Here is a 26,686-nt window from a genome sequence, read left to right on the forward strand (position 1 = left end):
AACCTTTATGGTATGCGGCAAAACTAAACTATTTACATTTGAGGAGGGCTGAAGGTCGGGAGGTCTTATCTTGGGGGTAGGTTTTTGAGGGGAATGAGCATTTTGAGGGTGGGGGAGTTCATTTTTGTGGGCAAGTTGTTGGTTAGCTACTGCTGTATTTGTCTTTGTTGGATTGCATTGTCAGGGGTGCATAAGAGCTGACTGTGATGGGCAATTGTCTATACGTGTCGAAATTAAAATACATAAAATAAAATGTAGAAACAGACGGAAGCTAACACAAAAGAAACATTCAAAATTACTTTAAAACTCTGAATTCTGTGGCCATTCCCTTTTCATGGGACTACCTGCACCATGGAAATTCAGATGTGTCAATGCTGTCCTGTAAATGAGTACAAAGAACGAGATACGCACTTTTCGGGATTGTAAACATTCATCTCCTCCAGGAAAAGGCTATCATTTAGGAAACCGCTGTTTCCTGTCCGGGCCAAGAACTTCAATATGATTCCCTTCTCTGATCCCAGGAAAACAACCGTGTGATTCTGATGTGGTCCAGCAGCAGTGTCTACTGCAATTTTGGTTAGACGGTATCTAGCATGACAACATAGCATTTGTCATTAGTTGAGTTAGTCTATCATTTATTTTATCACTTTTCACATAACAGTTGATAGCTTTCTAGTAATCATATAAGAAATATAAACTATTTCTTTCAGTTGAACTGATCCTATAAGTTCACATAGTAGTAGTTGGGCACCAATGCTATTTTGTGTGTGAATATGTATGTTTTACAGCTAGCAAAAGTATTTGCTGCAGCAAAACTCAAGCAGCCGGCTGAAGAGGTGCATAAGTGTCTGAAACCACTTACCAATTACCCTTCTAATCAGAAGCAAAGTGCTAGTCTGATGACTTCTATGAGCAGGGAAAGGAAATGAGTGCATGGAAATGTTTAAAATGTCATATTCTGTCATAGAAAGCAATAGTGATGGCATATCTATATTCATCCTTTTGGTAGTAAAAGCTGTGTCAGCACAATACTGAAAAACTAAAAGCTAAATCAGCTGAACTTATACTTCACCACATATGACCATACTACTACCACCAAGATAGCTCAGGGATTGGACAACATCAGCTCATGATGAAGATCAGTTTTGTTGAAGCTGAACCTGAGCAAGACAAAGGTGATGCTAGAAGAAAATATTAGACGAGTTTGCAGCCATGGTGTGGTCTCCTGTCACTGAAGGCACACACCCACAATAGTTCGATTTGATTCATAGTTTAGGAGTGCGCCTTGATTCCTTGCTGATTCTAAGTTCTGACAAAGCAGCTTTCTGTCTTCCCTGGTGGGCTGGGAAATGCCAATAACTCCAGTCCTTCGTTATTCCTTACATGTACTTTCATCACCTTCATCTGGACACTGGCACTGCAAAATACCTGGGCATGAAGCCTTGAAACTCCACCTAAAACAAGCATGTTGCAGCACATCTTCTCAACAACATGGGCTACCAAGATAACCCATTTATAACATTAAATACATTACGTCTGTCCTCCCCTCTCTACACTGGCTTCCAATAGAATACTGACTCAAGTTCCAGCTCTCGGTCTTTATCTTCAAAGCTGTCAATGGCCTGGGCCCACGGTATCTAAAGACCACCTAAAGCTCCCATGGTTGACACTTCTGCTCCTCTGGCACAATGGAATTTTCTACAATAAGCATAAAGCTCATCTATGTGGGAGACAAAACTTTCTTGAGGCCAGTCTGAGACTGTGGAATGAACTTTCACAGACCACAACAAAATTCATCGCCTTCTTCTCCAAGTGCTAGGTGCATTTGTTTGACCTTGTCTTCTCTAACATAAACACAAAAAACATGTACATTAAAAAAACCTCCTCCAAAACAAAATGCAACCCAAACTAAACACTACACTGCACACACAATTCTACCCCGGGGAGAGAATGAGAGCAAGAGAATAAACTACATGAGGCAGATGTTAGTCACTTTGCTTAATGCGCTACTGGAGGGTGCTTAGATATTATCATGATGAAAGCAGTGTAAGAACCTTTACAGAATAGAATAAAAATGTGTTTCCCAATGTGTGGTGGTGACATTCTGAGGATTGTTGATTTATGTGTCTTTGTACAAATCTCTGTATTATTATTTCTTTTCTAATTATCATAGAACAGATGGGGGTTATATGATTATTTCTGTTTGTACACTTGTGCAAACACTGAAACAAACCAGCACATATCCTGACAGATATCTTTGTATCCTGTGAACATATCCTGACAGGCATCTTTATTTCCTGTGGACATACCCCCTGGCTATCTGTAGAACTTTACCCAAGTGTTTTACTTTGTGTTTTCTACAGAGATGTTTCAAATACTGACCCATAAGCTAATATGCAGGGCAATGTTCCCTGCTCTACATTCCCTCTGCAATCTGGTTTCAGTGCAGCATTGTTGGAAAGGACTGAAATTATTTCCAGTCTTGAAAGCTGCTCTGGGTGTTCTGTGGCCTCTACTCAGTACTGTCATAATTCATAGCTGGATTCATGCCCAGCACAGCAGAAATGGTTATTAGAATTTCAAAGTATTCTAAGCATAGTTCATTAACACATCCTGACAGCATGTTAAGAGGGTTAGGAAAGTTAGTTATTTACCTGACCATCGTCCTCAGGAACCAGGGCCTGCTGACAATTGAAGGAACAGCCTCATCCATGAGAGGATGTGTTTTGATGAAATTTAGAGTATCGTCTGGGAACTCATTGGAGGTTATGTACTTTTCCAATGACGCAGAGCCAGCACAGCAACCTGGCCTAAATAAAACAAGGGGGAAAAGTACTTATTTAGTGCCTGAGGGCAAATCTTCTTAGTGAATTGCTTTTCTAAGCATCTGGCACTAGGCAAGAATGTGCCAAAGGTTCTGTGTTGAACAATTCAGAATGCCACCAAATGAAGTACTGTTAGATTTCTTTTGGGCCTGCTGAGACCTTAGTGGGAGTCCAGGACTCTGTTCTGTCTATCTTAGGAATACTTTGATTTATTGCCATCCAAAAAAGAAGATCATGAAGTTTTAAATACATGAGTCTGCAGTCCATCCACCCACATGGAGTCTAATAAATGTACAGACTTATTTGGCAAGATACTGTTCATGGATAAGGCACTCTCCCGGTTTTAACTGGCCCCATTATTGTGGTGCTTTCTCATGGAATAAGTGTACTCTATTTAATTTAGAAGGGGATAGTTGGTTTTTTACAGTGTGAAATAAAATGTTCAAAATACAGCCCGGTGAGGGAAACCAGCATCATGTGAACACCTTACTGTGGTTTCACTTTGTTTCTGACAAGCATAAGAACTCCAGTGTGGCAGAATGACAGTATTCTGCAATATCCTGAACAAACCTCATTGAATAAAAATAAACTTTAGTGAATTAAGTTAAACCTTTTCGAAGTAGATTTAATATCTTTGGGGTCCATTGTATTACAATTGCAACTGTTTACATGCTACTGTGGGATTGTATGTAACTTTTCTAGGGACTTGACTAATGTAAATGTTAGGAACTTCAAATAACTGTCTGGGAGAATACGTGTGAAGTGGGTTTCCTAGTAGGTAGTTGGGAGGACATTGGCAGCTATGCCCTGGAAAAAGACCCATTGTCTCCTAATCAGCTACTCCTGGAAACCCCAAATCAAAGACCTCTGTATAAAGGACTGGCTAAACTTTTCATAACTATGCTTGTTCTGAGCTGAAGCTGTAATCAACTTAAGCATAAGAATGGCCGTACTGGATCAGACCAAATGTCCATCTAGCCCAGCATCCTGTCTTCTGACCGTGGCTAAGGCCAGGTGCTTCAGAAGCAATAAACAGAACAGGTAATCATCAAATGATCCATCCCGTTACCCATTCCCAGCTTCTGGCAAACAGAGGCTAGGGACACCATCCCTGCCCATCCTGGCTAACAGCCATTGATGGACCTATCCTCCATGAATTTATCTAGCTCTTTTTGAACCCTGTTATAGTCTTGGCCTTTACAACATCTTCTGGCAAAGAGTTCCACAGACTGACTGTGCGTTGTGTGAAGAACTACTTCCTTTTGTTTGCTTTAAACCTGCTGCCTATTAATTACATTTGGTGACCCCTAGTTCTTGTGTTATGAGAAGGAGTAAATACTTCTTTATTTACTTTTTCCGCACTAGTCATGATTTTATAGACCTCTATCATATCCCCCCTAAGTTGTCTCTTTTCCAAGCTGAAAAGTCCCAGTCTTATTAATCTCTACTCATATGGAAGCCATTCCATACCCCTAGTCACTTCTGTTGCCCGTTTCTGAACCTTTTCCAAGTCCAATAGTTCTTTTTTGCGATGGGGCGAACACATCTGCATCTGAAACCACAAGGAAACCTCTTGGGTGAAGATATGAAGGTTGGGGTGAACCATGGTAAGCTTACTAGCATGAGTGTAGATTCTTTTATTGTTTTAATGTTTTCTCTGTAGTGCTTTTTCCTTACAAATAAAGTAAGCCTGCATAGGAAGTACTGGGTGATAACTCATAACTGTTGGCAATTACATTGTGTGCTGTCTCCAAGAGGAGAAGCAAGCAGGCCTGTTTAGGCGGACTGTGTTTTGCTGGGAAAATCACAGTATAATCCTGGAACTGGGCAGCCTAGAAATATCCTGGTCAGGAGGGAGGGAGACACTTGGCTCCACCCAAGAGAGGTAACTTCTAGGGAGCTGGAAGCCTGAGACTGGGTGCCCTGGCTATGCCATAGAGAGGAATACAGGTGTAGTTGCCCTGAACTGAGACACCTAGTACAGTAGGCATGAGTAAGGCTAAGATTTAGTCACAGGGATTTTTAGTAAAATTTTAGTAAATTTTTACTAAAGTCATGGTCATTAAACAAAATGGACAAGTCATGGTCATTAAACAAAAAAATCCATACAAAAGAAGTCCATGACTTTTACTATATAAATACCCGACTAAAACTTAGCAGCTCCTGGGGCTCTGGGCACTGCTGCTCTGGGGGGGCCCCAGGACACCGCTGCTGTGGGGGCCCGCCTGTGGCTAGCCCCTGCACTGGCCTCAGGGGCTGACTGCCCCCAGCCACCCCTGCTCTGAAGTCCAGGTGCCCTCCCGCTGCTCAGGGGCTCCCTGGGGCTGTCCCCGGGAGAGTAGACATAACATATACATGATGTTCCATGGGCATTTCAAAGTCCCTGTCCAGGGAACAACTTACAAATAAAGTTGAAGATAGATAACTCAGGCCTAATGAAGGAATTGAACTGCTAGGTTCAGTAAGTCTCTAAAACATAATGGGCCAAATTCAGACTTGATGTAACTGGGTGCAACCCCCAGGGAAGTCTTTTGGACCAAATTAAATGATGGATTTGGAGCCAGATTCTACTAACGGTTACAGTAGTATAACACTATTGACATAAATGGAATTATTCCAGATTTATACCAGTATACCATTAAGTGGAATCTGGCCCTGAGCGTGAGTGAGTCAACAAATGGGTGTAGGTAGCTTGCACTGAACTGGTATTCAATGGGCATACAAAATGAGTGCAATGAACACGCCAAAGGGAGTGGAAAAGAAGTGGACTTAGGGGAAGTAATTAATAGGTGGTATTAGATACGGCAGATCCTCTTTTTTATCTTACTCCCTCTAGTTAGTTGCTTTTCCTTCTTCCCCCTTATTTCCTCCTACTGGCACATCAGTTATATTTGTTATGTTACCCCCGAATGGCAAATTGGTGCCAGTTGTTTCCTGACAATGTGTAATTTATACCATTTTAAGCAAGACTTATCCTGTATTAAAGGTGATTTCAATGGACTACTCCTGATTTACACCACAACAACTTAGATCAGAATCAGGCTGAATTCTTATTTCAGTTAAAATATGGATTTCCCATTATATCTGAATCTCACATTGCTGCTCAAACTGTCAAACATATTGTATTGTGCATACCAAGACACAATCCATTACTACACAGCATATGAACGCATACCTGGGTTTGGGCACTCGCTCATCAGGAACTGGTGTCCATGTAGAATCTGGAGACTTTTGTTCTTTGAATCTCCCAGTAAATACATTGGCAATGTCAAGCATGTCATAGGCACAGACTGCAGAGCCAGGGATGCTGCAATGTGACATTTCCCAGAAATTGTTACTCATTATGAAGTTATGCATAACATTTTGACTGAAAAACATGCTGCATAGAAGTCTTCCTGTTACAGGCTACTTAGTCCTGAACTTTCTAACCTCTGGGTATTGACAGTAAAAGGCTGCCCCATGCAAAAGTTTGAAATGTACCAATGGGTAGTCAGTCCCTGTCAGCACAACTTTTTTCAAAAGCCTCTAAAGAAAGAACAAATTTCAGTAATCTTGAAGAGGGAAAAGAATCTGGAAAACTCTGCTTGCCATTGGTGATGTATGAAGAGTAACAGGCGATTCATTTAGTGGCCAGTACTTGGAAATTCAAGTTCCCGTAATTCATGATACACTCTCAGTACCGATTCTCACAGTCCCTGCTGTGCCCCAAAAATACAATCTAGAGAGAATTCAGAAGTTGGAACTGATGCATCTCTTTGCTGAAGGATCCCATTAAGACTGAGAGTTGAACAGTATCACACCAGCCTTTCAGGTTCAGATGTCCATCAGGTTTTCCTGTACATTTCTAACTGACTTCCTATACACAGTTAACTCAATCAACTGTAAAGAGTTTGCAGAAACAAACACCGTGTTGCTTACAGCCACTAAAAATTTCAATTAGGACGTTGATTATTTGCATGTAACCAGATAGTAACCATGTCCAAATATAATTACATTCTTATATAAACACTATTGGAAGGGCTTAGAGGTTTTCCTTGGTCTGTGACTTTAAGTTATGAATTATTCATTTATCTACCTTTATTGTTTACACATGAACTCTTGCATTTGTGTCTGACTTCCGCTGCTTGATTTTGGTCAGAGCACCAGCTGGCCAAGATTTGTAATTAGGCTTTTGGCTAGTGGACTTTGGCCTTTGAAAGTGGGAACAAAACTATGGGAGGGATACAACAAGCCTAAGAAGGGAACGTAAATTGTTATAAAATAGTTTTATAAATATTAATGAGAAGTTTGTCATTTTAATTTCAAAATGCAACATCCAGAGGGCTAGCAAATGAAACAGAAATAGGGGAACCTCACTAGCCGTGTTTGAAACAAAGGGAGGTGGTTAGCTCTCCAAAGGCTGGGCTGTCTCCTGGAAGGAGACCTAGTGAAAGGTTGCTAATGTGAGTCTACAGTCTGAAATGTTTTAAAGAGAGAGAGAGAGAGAGCCAAGTTCATCTTGTTGTAGCTTTCACCTACACCAGGGTGAATTTGGTCCTAAGAGTCTAACTGAGGGTGTCCAGAGTATCTAGGGCTCAATCCTGAAAGGTGAAGAGCAATTCCTGCATGTGCTGAGCACCTTCAAGTCCCAGTGAAGTCCCATTGGAGATGGAGGAATTCAGCACTTTAAAGGATTAAGCCCCTAATGAAGGGCCAAAAGCAATTTAACAGCGGGAGGTTTGGTATGGAGAACAAAAGCATCTGCAGAGTTCAACTCCACACTCCCAGCATACTGAAGAAATCCCTGTGGAGGTGGATATGGGCAGGCCAAAGGTCTGGCTATTGAGGATCGCAGCAGGTGGATCCACTTAGCCACCTACTAGCACAGTGTGGGACTAGCAAGCCATATCCAATATTCCCCATAACCCAGTAACAGCTGGACCCAGACCCATGGCCTACTTCTAGGCAAGGAGTGAGGACTCCCTTCCTATGAGCCCCTTCTAGTTCCTATGAACCAAGACATTTTACAAGGCCCTGCTCAATGGATAAGAAATTAGCTTTAGCCACTCCGTGCAGAGACCTGATGTTGCAGTGTCTCCGGCTGCAATGTACATCCTCCCATCCCCTGCAAAAAAAGGCTTTGCTCACAGGAATAATACTTCACATATTATATGATGGTTTCCAAGTCTTAAATTCTCATAGATTATTTCCCAGAGCCCACCAAACCTCCCCAACATGCTATAAAATCTCCAGGGCCCAGTGGAGGGGAGGGGCTTTGGACTCTGGGCTTCAGCTGCTGGGCTGGCGGGGAAGGAGAGTTTCAGGGCTTTTGCCCTGCAGCAGGGTATTGGGGCTAGGGCAGATGTGCGCAAACTACTGCCTGTGGGCCACATCCAGCCTGCAGGACCTTCCTGCCTGGCCCTTGAGCCCCTGGCTGGGGAGGCTAGCCCTCGGTCCCTCCCCCTCCCCCGCTGTCTCCCCTCCCCCACAGCTTCTGCTCAGCTGAACAGGAGGCAGGGCTGTGAGCTCCTGCTGCTCTGAGCTACATGGTAAGGGGGGGGGGGAGGGTTGGATAAGGGGCAGGGGATCCCGGGGCAGTCAGGGAGCAGGGAGGGTTGATTGGGGTGTGGGGGCATCCTGGGAGGGAGTGGTCAGGGCACAAGGAGCAGGAGTGGTTGGATGGGTCAGGGGATGTGGGGGGGCGGTCGGGGGAGGGAGGGGGTTGGATAGGCATGGGAGTCCCGGGGGGCCTATTGGGGAGTTGATAGGGTCAGGGCAGTTAGGAAGCAGGGAGTAGGGGGATTTGGATAGGGGGTCGGTTCCTGGGGGGCAGTCAGGGGATAGGGAGTGGGGGGGGGGTTGATTAGGGGCGAGGGGGTCCTGGGAGGGGGCAGTCAGAGGACAAGGAGCAGGAGAGGTTGGATGGTTTGGGAGTTTGGGGGGGGGTTTAAAGGGGACAGGGAATGGGTGGGTGGATAGGCGTGGGAGTCCCGGGGGGCCTGTTGGGGGGTTTATAGGGTCAGGGCAGTCAGGAGGCGGGGAGCAAGGAGGGGTTGGATGGCGGTGGGGTCCTGAGGGGCAGTTAGGGGCAGGGGGTCCCGGGAAGGGGCAGTCAGGGGACAAGAAGGAGTGGGGGTTGGATGGTTCTGAGGGGGCAGTCGGGGGCGGGAAGTGGGAGGGGGTGGATGGGGGCGGGGGCCAGGCTGTTTGGGGAGGCACAACCTTCCCCACCTGACCTTCCATACAGTTTCACAACCCCGATGTGGCCCTCGGGCCAAAAAGTTTGCCCACCCCTGGGCTGGGGCGTCTGCCCTGCAGGGTGGCAGGGCTCTGGGCTTCGGCTGCAAGGAGGTGAGTTTCAGGACTGACAGTTGCAGTAGTAAACACTTTAATGATTACTAACAGCACAGCATGGAAAACACTGGAAAACTTTCAGTTTAGAGACAATTCTGATGATACAGCCCACTTTCTGGTGCATTCTTTTGATTTTTTTATTAATTATTATTTTATTTAGGTGATTTGCATGAAAACAAAATCACCTGCTTCTGTTGCTTAGTTTTTATTTGAAGTCATGTCATTCCACAGCAGCTACTCTAATTTTGTTGTCAGAAGTAGTAATTATACATTGGAGGCCTGATCTTGCTCCCATTTGAAATCAGTGGGAGTTTTGTCATTGACCTCAGAGGGGTCACCCTTTTACTCTAGGTGGGAAATGTACGGCAAGAGCAGATGAACTCTAGCAATAAAGTTAATGTTTCAGCCCCAGTGTCTCTTGTAATATAGAACAGGGAAAAAGAAACAGACTCTCTGGAGCCCTGCAGGAATTTTTCTTTAATTAGAACATTTTTTAACTTTTCCTGAGACCTCAGTAATTAGATGCAGTTACATGTTTTAATAACTTACCGAGCAGCATGTTATAATATACCCTGGTAACAAATTCTAAACAGATGGCATGGAAAGCCTTTATATGCTGAACTATAAAATGCAGGTGTTAGAACAACGGGTCCCATTATTATTTATTGTTTGTGTTGTGGCAGTGCCATTACCAAGAACAGGCCTCTATTGTGCTAGGTTCTGTACAAACACACAGGAAGACATGTCTATGCACAGAGGGGATCCTGCACCCATGAAATGGGAGAGTTCCTTTCACTTGGCATGCCTGGTGCTTTCCTCTCAGAAACCCCTTTAATGGAGCATCATGGGGTCACAGCTCCATTGGCTTAGAAGGGACAGGAAGGTGGCAAGCTAGATCTGGAGTTTTCCAGTTTCTCCCCTACAAACTCATGGTGAGAGCTACAGCAATTAACACAAGATGAGGATCTGTTAACTTCCACTACTATCCTGTCCACACTTTGGAGCCCTTTTCTGTGAATGTGTGGGCAGCCAGGTGGAGACCTTAAGAGAACAGCTGTTCCAGAAGACAAACTGTCAGGGGCTAGCAGGAATTGGTGGGGTATAGTGGCAGGGTGGAGGCAAGGGACATCTATATGGATCTGGAAGAACCCAGGGCTTCTTCTAGGGATCTGGGAGGGGCAAACCACACTCTGCTAATAGAAGAATAAGTAGGAAACTCTGCAAGTTGGACATTGCAGAGTTTCCTGTCCCCTATGTAAAATTATTCCAGCATAAAGGACAATGAGCCTAATGTATGTGCCCATGTAGCACATGATTTAAAACTTATCTCAAGCATCATATGATGTAATAAACAGTACTAATGTATTTAAAATTGGAAAAATGAGTGCCCATATGTTCATGCTAAATAAAAATTATATTTTAATAGCTACTGCTTCTTGTAGTTTTAAAGTGTAAGTAGAAACTGCAATGAAAAGACAAAACACATGGTACATATTAAGGACAAGCCAAAAGACTGCTGCATTGGGGTTACCTGTTATAAGGAGTGGAGAAGGTTGCCAAGACAATATTATGGCCATTGATATGGATAACATCCGTAACTGCCTGCAGTATGTTAAAGTAGAAGTGTGAATCTCCAGGAACTGAGCAGTTCAGGCGAGCCTTGAGAAAGGAAGTCCACTGTTTTTCCAGAACTCTCTGAGATCCTCCCATGTCATTCTTGCAAACCTGAGCCACTCTTGGGAAAACTACCTGCAGCAAAGGGAAAAAAAATAGAGAAAATGAAATATTTCTTTGAGCGGAGAAACTTTATTGGAAGTCTGCCTTAAAAAAAAAAATGACACAGCGAGGTGCTTAATTTAATCCCATGTTTCCATAATCTGTGATAAATAACAAACAGAGGAAAATTCAGCTTTGGAAGAGTGTGCTATAAAAGATAAGGCTGTGGCATTTAATACCCAGCCATAAATCCTCCTGGAGATCAGTTCTCAGCCAATATAACCTCATTTCCATACAGACTGCTTAGCTTTCTATTTCCCCAAACAAAAGCACTTTATATTCACAATCCCTGCAACCCACGTTGCCAGCCTCTGGGTTTTGTATCTTCAGCACTCAAAACTATGCAAACCTCGCTGGGCTTGTATTCATACCCTGCACCTTTGTGACCCTGGTCAGCTTTTCTATCTGCTTAGTAGGAAGTCTATTGTGGAAATATCAAAAAATGTTAATCAGAAGGTGTTCAATTGTTCTTTACAATAAGACAAAGAACAAAATTCCTGCCTTGTTTACTTAGTGCTCCTTACTCTCATCTCCTAAGTACAGCTGCTTCTTTCAAGTAAAAATTTTAACTATTACCTGATACGATGAATTAAATGAATTTGTCATTTACTTTGCAGAGTTAGGAAAATAAAAGAGCTTCCAGCACATATTGCCACCATCACGTTGTGTATCTAGACAGTGCAATGTTTCACTCCAAACAACCTTTTGGCTCGAGCAGCAGGATCCTCTCAAAACGATGACCTTGTCATTGTGATTTATGGTTCTCATTTCAAGGTCATTCCTAACAGCACTGGTCCAAGAGTAGTTTTTTCTGAATATTATAAAAGAATCCAAGGCAATTCTCTTACCTTTCCCATACTGTTATACTCCACTGCTATTTCCCGAAAGAAGAAGTAGATGTAGTCGCCATAGTCTACTGCCTGGACAAAGTATGGCTCTATAAACAGACAAGACATTCTGTCTATGTGTACACCATATATAAAATAAAAATGAATCAAAGGCCCAGATAAGAGCAAAACATATCATTGCATACCCAAAGAGACAAATTTTTTTGGAGGGGGGGGGGAGCGGAGCTCAATTTTCAGCCCTTTCACCCAGACCATGGCTTATCAGATGGGAAACAATGCATTTTGGATGGCTGCAGTGGCTGAAGGCAACTCTGTGGAGAATCAATGCAAGGAAGTGACACACTTTCATGTATGCCACTGAAATGATCCCCAGAAATGTGGATTTCTGCAGGAGAATTAGGAAAGGTGAAGAAAGTGACACTTTCAAATATGGGCATGGGAAGCTGGTACAAGCGTAGATCCTTATGGCCAAAACCTCACGCATGGAGAGAATAGCAAACCATGTAATTTGCTGTTCCCTAGACTTAGTGATAACAGTGGCACATGTAGACTAGCTCCATGGGTATCTGGTATTAACACACACGCACACACTGGGCTAATGGTTTCTTCCCTCAACCCCATTATGTTTCAGCATTTTTGCATGTAAGCCAAGCCCTTATACCTGAGCCCTTATACCTTGGCTCACTGTCTTACTGCCATTCATGATGCATTTGTGAGGGTAAGCAGTAACTTTCTTAACAACAAAGGTATTTAGAAATTGCCTAATTCAGCAGCAAAGCCATACAGGACCTACAAACTACAAATTGAAGGCTTTGTGTAATATCCCCAGAATTTTATTTATATTGATGAATCATAATGTTCCAGAACAAATTCTCTGTATCTCATAAAATCCAGATTGTTACCTACCACACTCCTAGGAAAGGAGTTGGTTCAGGCACAACCCAAGAACATTTGTCTCCTCTCCCAGTCCTGAAAATTACATCTTTTTTACACAATAGAAAGATTCAGGCTTGGAAAGTTGGATGTAATGTATTTTACTGTGGTTGTACTTGTAGTTTCTTTCAGCATCCAGTAACGGGGAGTGGGAAGGAAGAGGGGAAGGAAGAAGGGGAAGGAAGGTAAGTAAATTAGTGTAGGTAAAAGATGTAATTTAGTTTCTTCTATCTGACAGAAAGCATTGCTGAAATGAAACTGCAGCGAGGTCTGTCAGCAAACCAAGACTCTCGTCAGAGATGCAGCTCCCTTTTTTTCATTTGTGTACTCACCTTTTAACCATTTTGAGTCATGTTTGACTGTCCGCAGGGTTGGGCTGTCTCCAAGGCTCCGGTAAATGACTGCGTCAATTGCAAGGAAGTCAGTCACTGTGGCAGAATACAGCTTTCCCTCTTGGGGAGTGGGAAAGAAAAAAATGGGAGGGAGGAGAAATAATGTAATTATTTTCCTTCATCAATCAAATGAGATGGGACAAATGAAATCATCTCAATCTCTTCGGAATGAAAATTCTGAGTGGGTAACTGGAATCACAGGCAAACTGAAATGTTCCTCATTTTTAAAATGAAATGGCAATTTCAGACGGATGCACTGGAAAAAGGGCATTCCTAGAAAATGTCCTCTGTTTTACTATATTAGATAAATTGGGACTGGAATGTCCAGCTTCATTGTGGACACCACTACCACAACACCATAGGTAATCTAATGTGACTGGAACAATGGCTGGAAAAGATGGGGTTGTTATCCACAGAACCCAGCAATATAAATGGAGATGAAGGAGACCAATAGAACCACTGGTTTTTAAACAAGTTTGTCAAACGATGTACTTCTGGAGAGCATTGTTCCTTGATTTTGTTGTGTTAGCTAATTGACACTAAGTATTTCTTCCTTTTTGGTCTTTAATGTGCAAAAAGCTCCTCTCCTTTAAGAGCTCTAGTACAAAAATCATCAGTGTATGGGATGGCAAAGCAAATATATAACTGTGAAGAGACTGATGAAGGTTCCCTATTCTTTTGGATATCTGATCTATGCTTAGGCACTTTACCTCTTAAAGAGCATTAGAGGAGGAAAGCTAAGAATGTGCTGTAAACAAGGCACAGCAAGGACAAGAGAGTGAGGCAAAACATCACAAGTTAAAGGAAAGCACTGACACAGTTTAATTTGATAGCAATTGCAAAATCTGGTCATTGTACCGTAGGGCTATTTTAGGTTATAAGAAATGTCTTTCACCCATGATAATTCACAGTAACACAAACAATAGAACATCCCACCATCAACCTCAGCCTGGATCAGTCCACGCAAGAGATCCACTTCCTGGACACTATGGTGCTAATAAGCGATGGTCACATAAACACCACCCTATATCGGAAACCTACTGACCACTATTCCTACCTGCATGCCTCTAGCTTTCATCCAGATCATACCACACGATCCATTGTCTACAGCCAAGCTCTACGATATAATCACATTTGCTCCAACCCCTCAGACAGAGACAAACACCTACAAGATCTCTATCATGCATTCCTACAACTACAATACACACCTGCTGAAGTGAAGAAACAGATTGACAGAGCTAAAAGAGTACCCAGAAGTCACCTACTACAGGACAGGCCCAACAAAGAAAATAACAGAACGCCACTAGCCATCACCTTCAGCCCCCAACTAAAACCTCTCCAACGCATCATCAAGGATCTACAACCTATCCTGAAGGACGACCCATCACTCTCACAGATCTTGGGAGACAGGCCAGTCCTTGCTTACAGACAGCCCCCCAATCTGAAGCAAATACTCACCAGCAACCACACACCACACAACAGAACCACTAACCCAGGAACCTATCCTTGCAACAAAGCCCGTTGCCAACTCTGTCCACATATCTATTCAGGGGATACCATCATAGGGCCTAATCACATCAGCCACACTATCAGAGGCTCGTTCACCTGCGCATCTACCAATGCGATATACGCCATCATGTGCCAGCAATGCCCCTCTGCCCTGTACCTTGGCCAAACTGGACAGTCTCTACGTAAAAGAATGAATGGACACAAATCAGACGTCAAGAATTATAACATTCAAAAACCAGTTGGAGAACACTTCAATCTCTCTGGTCACTCGATCACAGACCTAAGAGTGGCTATACTTCAACAAAAAAGCTTCAAAAACAGACTCCAACGAGAGACTGCTGAATTGGAATTAATTTGCAAACTGGATACAATTAACTTAGGCTTGAATAGAGACTGGGAATGGATGAGTCATTACACAAAGTAAAACTATTTCCCCATGGTATTTCTCCCTCCCACCCACCCCCCCCCCCCACCCCCCCACTGTTCCTCTGATATTCTTGTTAACTGCTGGAATTAGCCTACCTTGCTTGTCACCATGAAAGGTTTTCCTCCTTTCCCCCCCCTGCTGCTAGTGATGGCTTATCTTAAGTGATCACTCTCCTTACAGTGTGTATGATAAACCCATTGTTTCATGTTCTCTGTGTGTGTATATCAATCTCCCCTCTGTTTTTTCCACCAAATGCATCCGATGAAGTGAGCTGTAGCTCATGAAAGCTTATGCTCTAATAAATTTGTTAGTCTCTAAGGTGCCACAAGTACTCCTTTTCTTTATGCAGATCCAGTAACTCAAATCTCAGTTGTGTCTAAATGAAGTGGGTATGGGCTGCAACCACCTCATTGGGAGCTATAATGGTTATTAGGTTGGAACTTATCCACGCTTGATATATGATAAAGTGGGTGCCCCCTTGTTCAAAGGTTTCTGAACCCTTTTGGCCTACACTTCTGCTTATATCCAGCCAAAAACAGCAGACAGCATTTCATTTCCCTTCCAGGTTTAAAAAACAGATCAAATCTTTTCATTACCAGGGCAGTAATCTTACTTCTGCACCACGCAACTCCTATCAGATTTTGGCTGTTTAAAAATAGGTCTACTTTCTTAGGCGAAAATAAATAAGTGTTTTAAAAGCAGACACTAAAACCAATAAAAAGGCTGAACTTTTCAACTGTGGATGTCAGAGCTCAACATTAATATAATCACTCTCCTTCCTGCCACATCCCAGTAGGTCTTGTGACCAATCACACTTCACACACACTAACTACAATAGCTGCAAGAAGGGTCATATACACATAAGAGCATCCTAAAGATTAAAGTCAGCTGGGCTAGCTCCCTAAACTGCTGGCTACTAAAAAAGCTTTTCCCAGGGGATCAGACTTTATAACCTATCAAACACAGAATGCTTTTACTAAAGCTGGACGAATTTACTTGATCCATTCTGTAACAATTTATTTGACAAACTTTACCTCTTATACTGAAAGGTAATAGTCCTGATACACAGAACCTCATTATTCAACTGACTAATTTGTGATAACTTGCACTGTATTTTGCTCCTAGGAACATATCTAAAATGAGTGTACTGTAAGAATGTGTGATATGTGCCTATGGCATGGGAATGGTGCCTAATATACAGCAGCTGCTTATATAATACACTTATATTAGTGGAGGCTGTTTCTTTAAAACCCTCTTTCTCTGGAAGCACTTAACTTATTTTGGATTAAAAAAGAGAAGTCAGTAAAAAGAAGGTCACTCCCCAACATCCAGAAAAATCTTTCTAGTTTTGTTCTTACTATAAGTAATGAACAATTCATTAGTATTTTTAAATTAGATGGCACCATTAATTTATACTATGCTGAGTGAGGGCACGCTGCATCCTGCTAGAGAATCTCTCCTTTGTAAAAGACAGCATGTCTGTTCAGATACTGTAGGTGGTACTATGTCTTTTTGGTTACAGCAATGATCTCCACTTAATAGCGCTGATCTGTTTATGAACTTCTACACTCTCAAGTGAATTTCTAACATGTTTTCTAAGAAAAACTAGTAATTATTTTCTATGTAATAACAAGATATCTGCTCAAAAAACAGCAGTAATGTTATCCTAGGTTGCCAACACATTTTACCATCTACGTTACAGCCAAACCTGAGATGTGGTCACCAGAATTCAAAGTAACAGAAGTGCAAAAATGAAACAATATAATTAGAAATCTATAAAAGGTACCAAAATATCATTTTATAACCAACAGCCCAAATTAAAACCATTAATATGCACTCACTTTTTAAATTACTGTGACAAACAATAGTTAACTGTATTCTATTACATGCAGCATAAATCATCATTAAAACAAGAGATTTCTCTCCTTACTCTGCCACAGCTGGGAATGATCTGTCAAGATGTTTCTAGTTAAAAAAACCCCCAAAACCCAGCACTTCTGCTTTCCTTGTTGATGTAGAGAGGAATGCACTCACAGATATTTTTAAACATCTCTGAACTGACCTTCATTATGAAGGGTACCTTAGTTTTAACCAAATATAGGACCATAGCCTGCTCCTGCTAAAGTCATTATTAGTTTTGTCCTTGGCTTTCATAGAAGCAGAATAGGGTCAGTATTTCTGTCTCACACTGATCTGGCATTATATTATCTCACTTCTTTTACTATGAACCCAGTAAACATGAATGAGGAATCTGAGGCTTTAGACAATGTTGATTATGGTACTGACGTTAATATTCACAAGCAGCTTGTGAAGTTCCCTGCACTAATGATTCTGTGTGGCCCCTATTTTAAGTCATTATTCACTTACTGTGCCACATTTTAAATGAGACCTGAAGAAGAGCTCTGTGTAAGCTCGAAAGATTGTCTCTCTCACTAATAGAGGTTTCAGAGTAGCAGCCGTGTTAGTCTGTATTCGCAAAAAGAAAAGGAGTACCCGTGGCACCTTAGAGACTAACAAATTTATTAGAGCATAAGCTTTCGTGAGCTACAGCTCACTTCATCGGATGCATCCGATGAAGTGAGCTGTAGCTCACGAAAGCTTATGCTCTAATAAATTTGTTAGTCTCTAAGGTGCCACGGGTACTCCTTTTCTTTTTTTAATAGAGGTTTGTCCAGTAAAAGATATTACCTCACCCATCTTGTCTCTCACATTCTAAAAGTGTCATTTTGTGTGGGAGGAATACTGTATCATGGCAAGCAGGACCTGGAAGAAGGGAAGGAATGGGTTATTCTCACTTTTCCCTTTTTACCTGCGAAGAGTGCAACATTGGCATGTTTTGCATCATAAGGGCACCTGGCCATTCCACTGAACTCATCTCCTAGGAACTCCAGCGTCTCCATCTGAAAAAAAACAAAAACAATGGAATCTCTTCAGAATAAAAAGTGAAACTTATTACCCAGGACAAAACCTATGGTACTATTCATTTCAGGGCAGGGAAGAAGTTCCTTTTTATAGCAGTGGTTCAGGCTGTGAGTTAAGAACAGTGCAAAATTATAGCATTACATAAATTCAATCTAAGAAAGAGTATCCAGTAAGTCAGACATCCTTTGAAGCTTCTCGCTCTTATCCCCACTACATTTTACAAAAGTCTTCAGCTGATAATTTCTCTGTACATGGGTTTCCTGTTGAACTGTTATGGGCTATATGGTCTGTGGTTCTGGAAAATATTTAAATGTTATCCTCAAAATGATGCAACAGAAGTGCTATTATCCAGAGCAATAGGCTGCAACCCATACACTTGAGAAGAAAAGTACAAGGTAATTTTGTATGTGTGCATTTTTTTCCCTTCTTAAACTGGTGCACAATCTGGGGTAGTCAAAACTGTGCTATTCTCTTTTCTGATTTGCATGTTGGAAAGGACTACTCTCCAGGTGTTACTGCAAACATTGAGCCTGTGTCATATAGCAACCTTCTTACCATCAAGCAAGAATTAATGTGTGTGGTAGTTGTAAAATCTTAGGCTTAAGTGTAACCCCTGGGAAATTAATTCACCACCAGGTACAGGTTATTATACAAATAACCAGCTCAACCTTATCCAGAAGTTCAAGGGGTTTTAGTAAACTACAGGGAAAGGTGCAGATCCCACATGTTTAAGACTCCTATATTACAATTGGTAAGATTACTCATCAGTGTAGCCCACAGAGCTAGCTTAGCCTTTTATTTTACTTTTCAGTAATGCAAGGAACCTACAGGCCTGTATCCTGTAAGACATTGGCATAAGTAAGTTAGAATAAGTAAAATAGGCCTATGACCCTTAGCAGATAAAATGGCCTGACAGTTACCCTAGATTTTGGGGAATAGCTTGCTCAAGAAACGGAGTTGGTACATAATACCAGGCAACTGCAGGAACACTGAACTGATACTGGATCTGGATATTTTAGGATACAATTGTTGGCAGATGTCTAACCAACAACTTGCTTGAGCAATAGTGATGTATATGATAAAGAGGTAAATGGCATTAATATGTTAACCTATAGGATAAGTACACCCCAATATTATGAGGATGAGGAAGTTAGATTTGGACATGGAAGGCTGAGCATCAGAGTGAATATCTGTGTCATGCCCAGGTCCTATAATAGGCTAAGCCACCATGTAGTGGGGGCTAGATTTCCATCCTTTAGCTCTTCATTGTTATCTACCACTGACCTTTGGGTGTTGAGGTTCTGGACCATCAGACTCAGTTGGCATGGCAAGGACAGGGCTAGTCCTTTGTCTCTCACCCCCAAAACTCCAAGGAAGGGTTGAGTATAAGAATGTGAGCATATGTAGGGAATGACACCAAAGATATCCCCAATACTGTATTACAGCTATTTATTTATGTGGTTTGGAGCTTTTTTGTCTTTACTGATTGTTTTAATAAAGCTAGCTAAGACTTTGCTTTATCCTCAGTGTGTGTCTTTGCCATTCACCCTGAGGTTCCCTACAAGGTATTGAACTTGTCAATTTTAATTCTGTGGAGCCTGATTCTGGGACGTGAACACTATTACCTCCCCCCCACCCTCTCATTCATTAGTATTAACTGGCAATCAATACAATTATTATTAACCATTAAAAAGGATCAGGTTACATCAATAACTTGTATGTAGGGGTAAAATCCTTCTAACATGTTTAACTCACTTCAACAGTACATACTGTATAAATCAAATGCAGAGTTCAGAATTATAGACCATGAAAAATAATCCATGTAGCACCATTAGGCTACCCCAATCAACTTTAAGCTCATATGTTATGAAACCTAAGTCATTCAATGGATGATTTATCATCATTTGTTTTCTATCATGTATCTTTTCTGTTAAGACCTTCTGAAGGGAATCAGTTGTGTTTACTCTTGGATGGGAAAGCATTTAAAGTAATGGTGAAAGGAAATGAGCTATGCTCCAGAGCTCCTTCCCTCTGCAAGGAGCACAACATTCCAGGGTCATCTGTACTTTCACTTTACAGTGCTGTGGGATGGCCTTATCTTCCGTTTGGCATGTCTCAAGTGCCCTGGTGCCATCTGTAATTCCTGAAATACAGTCAGGGAAAGTCAGTGCAGGTGTCAGAGTGACCTTCTGTAGGCCCCAAGAGACATCACCATGCAGGCTCTCAGAGCATAGCAACAGCTGAGGGAATCAGCATGGGCCATATATCATGGGGAATGAAACATCTGCAGAAAGGATCCTCACATTAGGATGCCAAGAAAATCTGTATTTGTATTAAAAAATAGCTTTCCAGCGAAGGGACTCCTAAGAATTTGTTAGCAACGTTAATTGTACTGAGTACTAAGCAATGACAAACAGAAAACTAAACTCAGGACTGGAAACAGGAAACCTCGCTACATGATGTGGATGGGAGGTTAGGGATAAGGGAAGAGTTTTTTACTAGACCCGTTGTTCTCATTTCAGTACTCCTTATATCAGGTATCTGCACTATATAATTAACTGGAAATGAGCTTGTCTCTGAAGGAGAAATTTCTTTCACAGAGCTATAGAGAAGACTGTGCTGTTGCTCTGCACGTGTGTCGATGTATCTTCCAGGCTAAACCCATTGAAGGTGCTCAACCAGCATGGCCGAGGAAGGATGGTGAGAAGTAGGGTAATACTGGGTATCACTGCTGTAGTTGCTTTCCTGACAGTTGATATCTTCAGTTTGTTTTCAGGACACTTCTTACAATAATTCTGGGCCTGATTCTGTACCTTGAAGTAATGGTAGGTTTGCCATTGACTACTAAATGAGCAAGAGTAGGCTTTTTATCAGTAGTAACTGAATCCTCTTCCTCTCCAAAGAAAGGTTAGAAATGCACCTTGCGACAAAGACAGATTCTAAAAGAGTGCACTGTTCTTAGGCTGAATATTAAGGCCCTGATCTAACTCCCATTGGAAAAACTCCTATTGATTTCAGTAGGGTCTGGATCAGGGCCTAAAACCCTACTCCTCAGACAGTGGACAAAGGTTGAATAAATGGCTTTGCATGCATGCAGAAACACTGGCACAGAATTGGGTTGAAGGAAGGAATCTTCAGCTCCAACATGTGTTTTATTAGCAGGGCTGATGGGTAGCTGTTTAGTGCAGCCTGCTCCTAATCTCTATATGATGTTTTGACCTTGTAGATGCCCCATTTCTTTTCCCCTTCTGCATTTCCCTGTAGCAGTCTGCTGCTGAAATCACTTTCACTGAATGAAGGAGTGTGTAGAGTCCTGCACAGGTTCCCTACTAATTGGGTCCCCAAATACCAGTACAGCAAAAAATGCATAGTTTCCACTATACTAAGCCTGTAAGTGTCTAGGCAAGTATCTTTGGGATTGGGCACAACACAACAGCCAGATTCAAAATGTTTTATGGATGAGAAATCCTCAGCATCAGACCTATAATTTGAGATGCGTCAGTAGTAAACTTTTTACTTAAGAAAGTTCAGGGGACTAGCCCATATTTTTGCAGTGAGCTGTAAGTTATTGTTCAAGACAACTGTGAAGGATAAGCTCAAGTAGCAATATACTTTTATGTGTAGAGGTTGCAAAGAGGTGTCTATGTCAATCCAGGCAAATCATAGAAACCCAATCAAGATTCCACATTTAAAATGCTGAAGAAGTCAAACAAGTGAGGATAAACTGTAATGCTGAATGATACATTTTGTGCTGCCAGCTACACAGTCAAAATAAATTGTTAAATTTCTCAGAGCACAGCTGCAATCTCCTAAACACAACACCTACCTTATAATTCCTGCAAGAAGGATTGAAGGCATTTGTTCCACAGATAAACAAGGTATCATCATTTCGTTTCAGGAGGACTTTAATAAAATTATGACACTCATCCTGAAGAAAAATAATAAAAAGTATTTTACCCAATATATTACAAATGTTTGGCTTTATTCTTGTGCCATGATCTTTCATTATTAGGGCTAAAATGAAGCTGGCTAGTAGCCACTGTGACATTCTGGGCTTTAGTTTCACAATTTTTTAACTGACAGTGAACAAGACAATGAATTTTCATTCTATTTGTTTCAACATAGTTGCTAGGAACGGAGGACATTTTATTTACATTACAGTTCAGACTTCATTATTGTTCATGAATTTTGTTTGAATTTTGTTGCTTTAATCAAGACTGAGGACCTTTTCGATATATTTCTGTAAGACAACAGTAACACTAATTAATTCAGTGCAGTGCACTAAAGTAAAACTGATGGAAATCAGATAAAGAAACTCTGGGCCTGATTGTGAGCTGACTAATGTTAGTCAGTGTTTGCACTAGTGTATAATTGGGGTGAGATCAGGATTAGTTCTTCTGCATCTACAAACACACACTTTGTATTATGGCTTTTTATGAGCTCTTCAGTAAACTCCCAATGGAGAATGGACAACAGTGTTTAGCTATAGGAGGCAGCATTAAGCAATGTCAGTATACCTAGCACTGTGTCCATAATTCCCACTGCTTCTAAGTATTTCATGATGTTACTGCAGCTGCTGTCGTAATGTTTCATCACATTAAAAGCAAACTATTTTTGCAAATTAAAGACTTCAGTAAGTTGATGGAAAAAGCAATTACTAGCAAAGAAGTGAATGGCATGATTCATTCCACATCACAGAGAGCAGTCTGAGATAATAGTTAAGAAACTAAACTAAAGTGGCAGCTGCAGAAGAAATGAAAATTGCCTACCTTATGTTTTCCCTTCATTCTGCATGTGTCTACATCAGCCTGTCTAGATTTCCATGTCAGTTTCTGCAAGGATCAAGAAAGAAATCAATTAGAGCCCAGAGGTTGTTACATTTGATTTCAGAAGTAAGAGTTCCCTAGGGGAGACTAGCTGCTGAAGATATATTTATTGAAAACTTTCTACACCATTTCTCCATGATTAATTCACCAGAACAATGAAAGATCAGTGATGTAGAACATTCACTTAATTTTCTGTTACTATCTGTTCATTAAACCAGAAACCCATCTCACCTTCTAAAGCCTGCAAACATGTGAATTTAGCAATCTGCCAACTTTTAAAAATATATGCACTTTAAAAAAAGACTTTTATTTTCTCATCATTTCTTTTAATTTGATGTTGTTTTGCAAAGCAAATTGTTGCAAATGGACTATAAACTCATTAGTTATTAAGGCAAATAATACACATTGGCACAGTCCAGTTCAGATGAGCAAAGAAATCCAATTCCAGTAATTCTTCTTACTTCATATTAGCTAATAGGCTCAGAGATCCTCTACCTATCAAAGTACTAAAGGTTTTATTTTCTAACATTGTTTCCCTGGAATGGTTATAGGTAAATCCCAGACTGGATTTTCATTCCTCTATGAACGGGAATCTAGATGCACCACATTATGAAGTTAGCAAATGTTAAACTTTCCAAGTAGCTGAGTTATAGAGTCATAAAGTTTAAGGCCAGAAGGGCCCACCATATCATTTAATCTGACTACTTGTATATCACAGGCCACCAATACCACCCAGCACCTGCACACTAACCCAACAACTGAAATTAAAGCAAAGTATTACAGCCCACAGGAGACTAGACTATTATGTGCCAGAGGCAGAGAATGGGGGGCATGGGAGGTGCACCAATGCCTGAGGCCCCATGCCAGGGCAGGGAATTAAGTGTGATACACCTGGGTGATCTCTGCAGGTGGTCCACACCTTCCACTGCAGAGGAAGACAAAAAAACCCAAAGGTCATGGACAAGCTGACCTGGGGGAAAATTTCTTCCCGACCCCACATACAGCCATCAGTTAGACCAGAGGTGGGCAAACTATGGCCCGTGGGCCACATCCAGCCCGTGGGACCATCCTGCCCAGCCCATGAGCTCCTGACCAGGGAGGTTAGCCCCCGGCCCTCCCCTGCTGTTCCCCCTCCCCTGCAACCTTACCTTGCCACGCCGCCAGCGCAATACTCTGCGCAGCGTGGCTGCAAAGCCCAGCCTGGGCTGGTGCTCTGTGCTGCACGGCATGGCTGCCTGTCTTGGTGCAGCAGCGCTGTCAGCCACCGGTGATCCAGGCAGCACGGTAAAGGGGTAGGGAGCAGGGGAGTTCATGGGAAGGATGGTCAGGGGCTGGGGGCATGGATAGGGGTCAGGGTGGTCAGAGGACAGGGAACAGAGGGGTTGAATGGGGGCAGAGGTCCCGGGGGGGCAGTCAGGAAGGAGACGAGGGGTTGGATGGGGTGCGGGAGGCAGTCAGGGGTAAGGGTTCTGGGGGCAGTCAGGGGACAGGGAGCCAGGGGGGTGGATGGGGCAGGGGTCCTGTGGGAGGGAGGCAGTCAGGAAGGAGGGGGGGTTGCATGGGGCAGTGGGGAGCAGTTAGGGGCGGGGGGCAGTTAGGGGCAGGGTGTCCGGGGGCAGTCAGGGAGAAGGGGTAGTTGAATGGGTCAGGGGTCCCGGGGGGGCATTCAGGAAGGAGAGGTGGGGGCTGGATGGGGCAGCAGGGGGGTCCAGGGACCGAGAGTGGGGGGGTGGGTGAGGCAGAGGTCCCCAGGGAGCTGCCAGGGAACAGGGGGCGTTGGATGGGGCAGAAGTCCGGGGGGTGAGTGTCAGGGGGCAAGAAGCAGGAGGGGTCAGATACGGGGCGGGGGCCGGGTCACGTCCGGCTGTTTGGGGAGGCACAGCCTTCCCTAACCAGCCCTCCATACAATTTCAGAAACCCAATGCGGCCCTCAGGCCAAAAAGTTGGTCCGCCCCTGAGTTAGGCCTTGGAAAGAGTGTATTAGATTTGAATAATTATAGCAAAACGTCATTAAAAAGTCCCTAGCTTAAAATACTAACACCCTTATAACAATAATCAATGCTTCGACCCGACATCTCCATTTAATGAATTGAGTTAGTGCTCATTCATTAACAGTCCTTTGCTAAAATATTTTTCATGGATGTAAGCATGGTCGGCGGGTATAATAGGCTGGGGAAGGCTTTGCCTCCCAAAACAGCCCCACGTGGCCTTTCCCATGCTCCACCCTGAGGTCCCCTCCTTCTTGCCCTTCCCCCTTGGCCCTAGCCCAGCTCAAAGCTGGAGGCACTCAGGTGGCTCGGGCTTGGTAGGGGAGGCTGGTGGCCGGTGGCAGGAGCTCTGGGCTTCAGCAGGGGAAGGAGGGTGGGAGAGGTGGGACCTCAGGCAGAAGGGGTGGGCCGGGCCAGGGGCTAGCATCCCGAGCCCATGGTTCACCCACTGCCCATGGATCTAACACTAGTTTTTCTTTCCTCTGCTGCTCTGTGACCTCATTTTAGTACGAGTATCATGTCATAAGATCATCTATGGCATCATTCATGGATTTAACATGCCCATTTTTCCTTTTCTGGGATGAAATTCACCCTGGTGAACTATGAATACTATATATTGCATATAGGGTATGCCATGTGCCAGTCAGTATGACGAAACTGATGGGAGGTCATTTCTAGAAACATTCACACAATATAGAGGAGAGCAATGCAAGAAAAACTATTCCCATTTTGGATATAATTTCCCATAAATGTAATGTGGTTTTTCTTACAACACTTTATAGCATGATGTTTTAATAAGATTTTATTTACTGCATACTTGCTTGACTGACTAAACATTGTGTATATGAAAATATATAAGTAGACTTTGCCTTTTATAATGAGAGTTTTAGTATTCTTAATTGGTATAGTATAGCAATTATAAAAAGCTACATAATATCAATGAATATATGTTTGATGGATTCCAGGGAGCTCAATATATTTCGGTACTGGCTGCTTATCAAGCTAGCTAAATCGCTTGTAAGAAATTCACAGATGTCATGACTGCTATTCGAGCTTTCCCCATATATGATTAGCAATTCCACCTTACTTGATTAGTACAATTTTTACAGCAATGCTGGAAAGCTGTTTGAAACAATGCCCACTTCCTATTTATTCTCTGTTCTTCCTAGTGTCTTTAGTTTCAAGATGATAAAAAGCAACTTACTTTGCTAAAATAAATTTCTTCTGTATGTGATGTGTCCATATCAACAGTATAAATATGGTCCCTGTAAACAAAGGTAAATCAATGCAAAGTCAAAAGCACTAGTCAGTTTATTTTATATAATTAAAAAAAAAAAAGACCAGACACTATACAAGAGAACACTACTGATTGCTTGGTCTGTTTCTACTGAGAATGCACCATTGTACATAAACTGCTTTGCTTTTCAATAAGAAAGAAGAGAAATTCTGAAAACTAACTCAAGTTTCTTCCCAGTAACAGCTTATTTGTATGAATGAGATTTAAGAAAGGGGGCAAGTTCTACATCCTCTGGGGGCTGGTGGGCAGATGTTTTTGTGCATCTTTATATCAGCTGCAATCTGATTTAGGCATCCGTTACCAGCTTCCTGGGATGGTTTTCAGTATGCCGTTCTTAGTCAGCCAGGGTTAAAAAAAGGTTAATGCGTTTTTTTTTAAAATTATACCTCCAACCTCAGCTGTAATGATTTGATTGACAATCTGAAAGGGAAAATATTGACAGCAACAAAATTGTTTCCAGAAATTATTCTTCTCTTCACACGCTGATGGCCAAATTAATCTCTAAAATTCACCCTCCAAAAAAGTTTACGTCTCGCCTGTGCTCAACTTCCTATTTTGTCGAGAACCTGGTTTTCTCTACAATTAGCTACCAATCTTCCCTGCGCAAGGG

At 42.3% G+C, this 26,686-nt stretch overlaps 1 protein-coding gene across 5 annotated transcripts in view; it reads right to left on the bottom strand.

Moving 5' to 3' along the window:
* SEMA6A (semaphorin 6A) overlaps positions 1–26,686 on the bottom strand; it is a 142,042-nt gene that overhangs the window by 44,581 nt on the left and 70,775 nt on the right. For 4 of the 5 annotated variants that reach the window (XM_038402737.2, XM_038402739.2, XM_038402741.2 and 1 more), the window contains exons 4-13: positions 25,984–26,044; positions 22,735–22,797; positions 21,792–21,893; positions 17,853–17,943; positions 13,048–13,167; positions 11,783–11,871; positions 10,690–10,907; positions 6,001–6,132; positions 2,655–2,810; positions 412–588 (exon numbers count right to left, since the gene is read on the bottom strand). In XM_038402737.2, coding sequence (XP_038258665.1) covers positions 412–588; positions 2,655–2,810; positions 6,001–6,132; positions 10,690–10,907; positions 11,783–11,871; positions 13,048–13,167; positions 17,853–17,943; positions 21,792–21,893; positions 22,735–22,797; positions 25,984–26,044 — 1,209 coding nt within the window. Of the gene's footprint in view, positions 1–411; positions 589–2,654; positions 2,811–6,000; positions 6,133–10,689; positions 10,908–11,782; positions 11,872–13,047; positions 13,168–17,852; positions 17,944–21,791; positions 21,894–22,734; positions 22,798–25,979; positions 26,045–26,686 lie in introns of all 5 variants that reach the window. The other variant, XM_043514771.1, reaches the window with a different exon arrangement.

Source organism: Dermochelys coriacea, chromosome 5 (genome assembly GCF_009764565.3).
Source record: "Dermochelys coriacea isolate rDerCor1 chromosome 5, rDerCor1.pri.v4, whole genome shotgun sequence".
Lineage (NCBI taxonomy): Eukaryota > Metazoa > Chordata > Testudines > Dermochelyidae > Dermochelys > Dermochelys coriacea.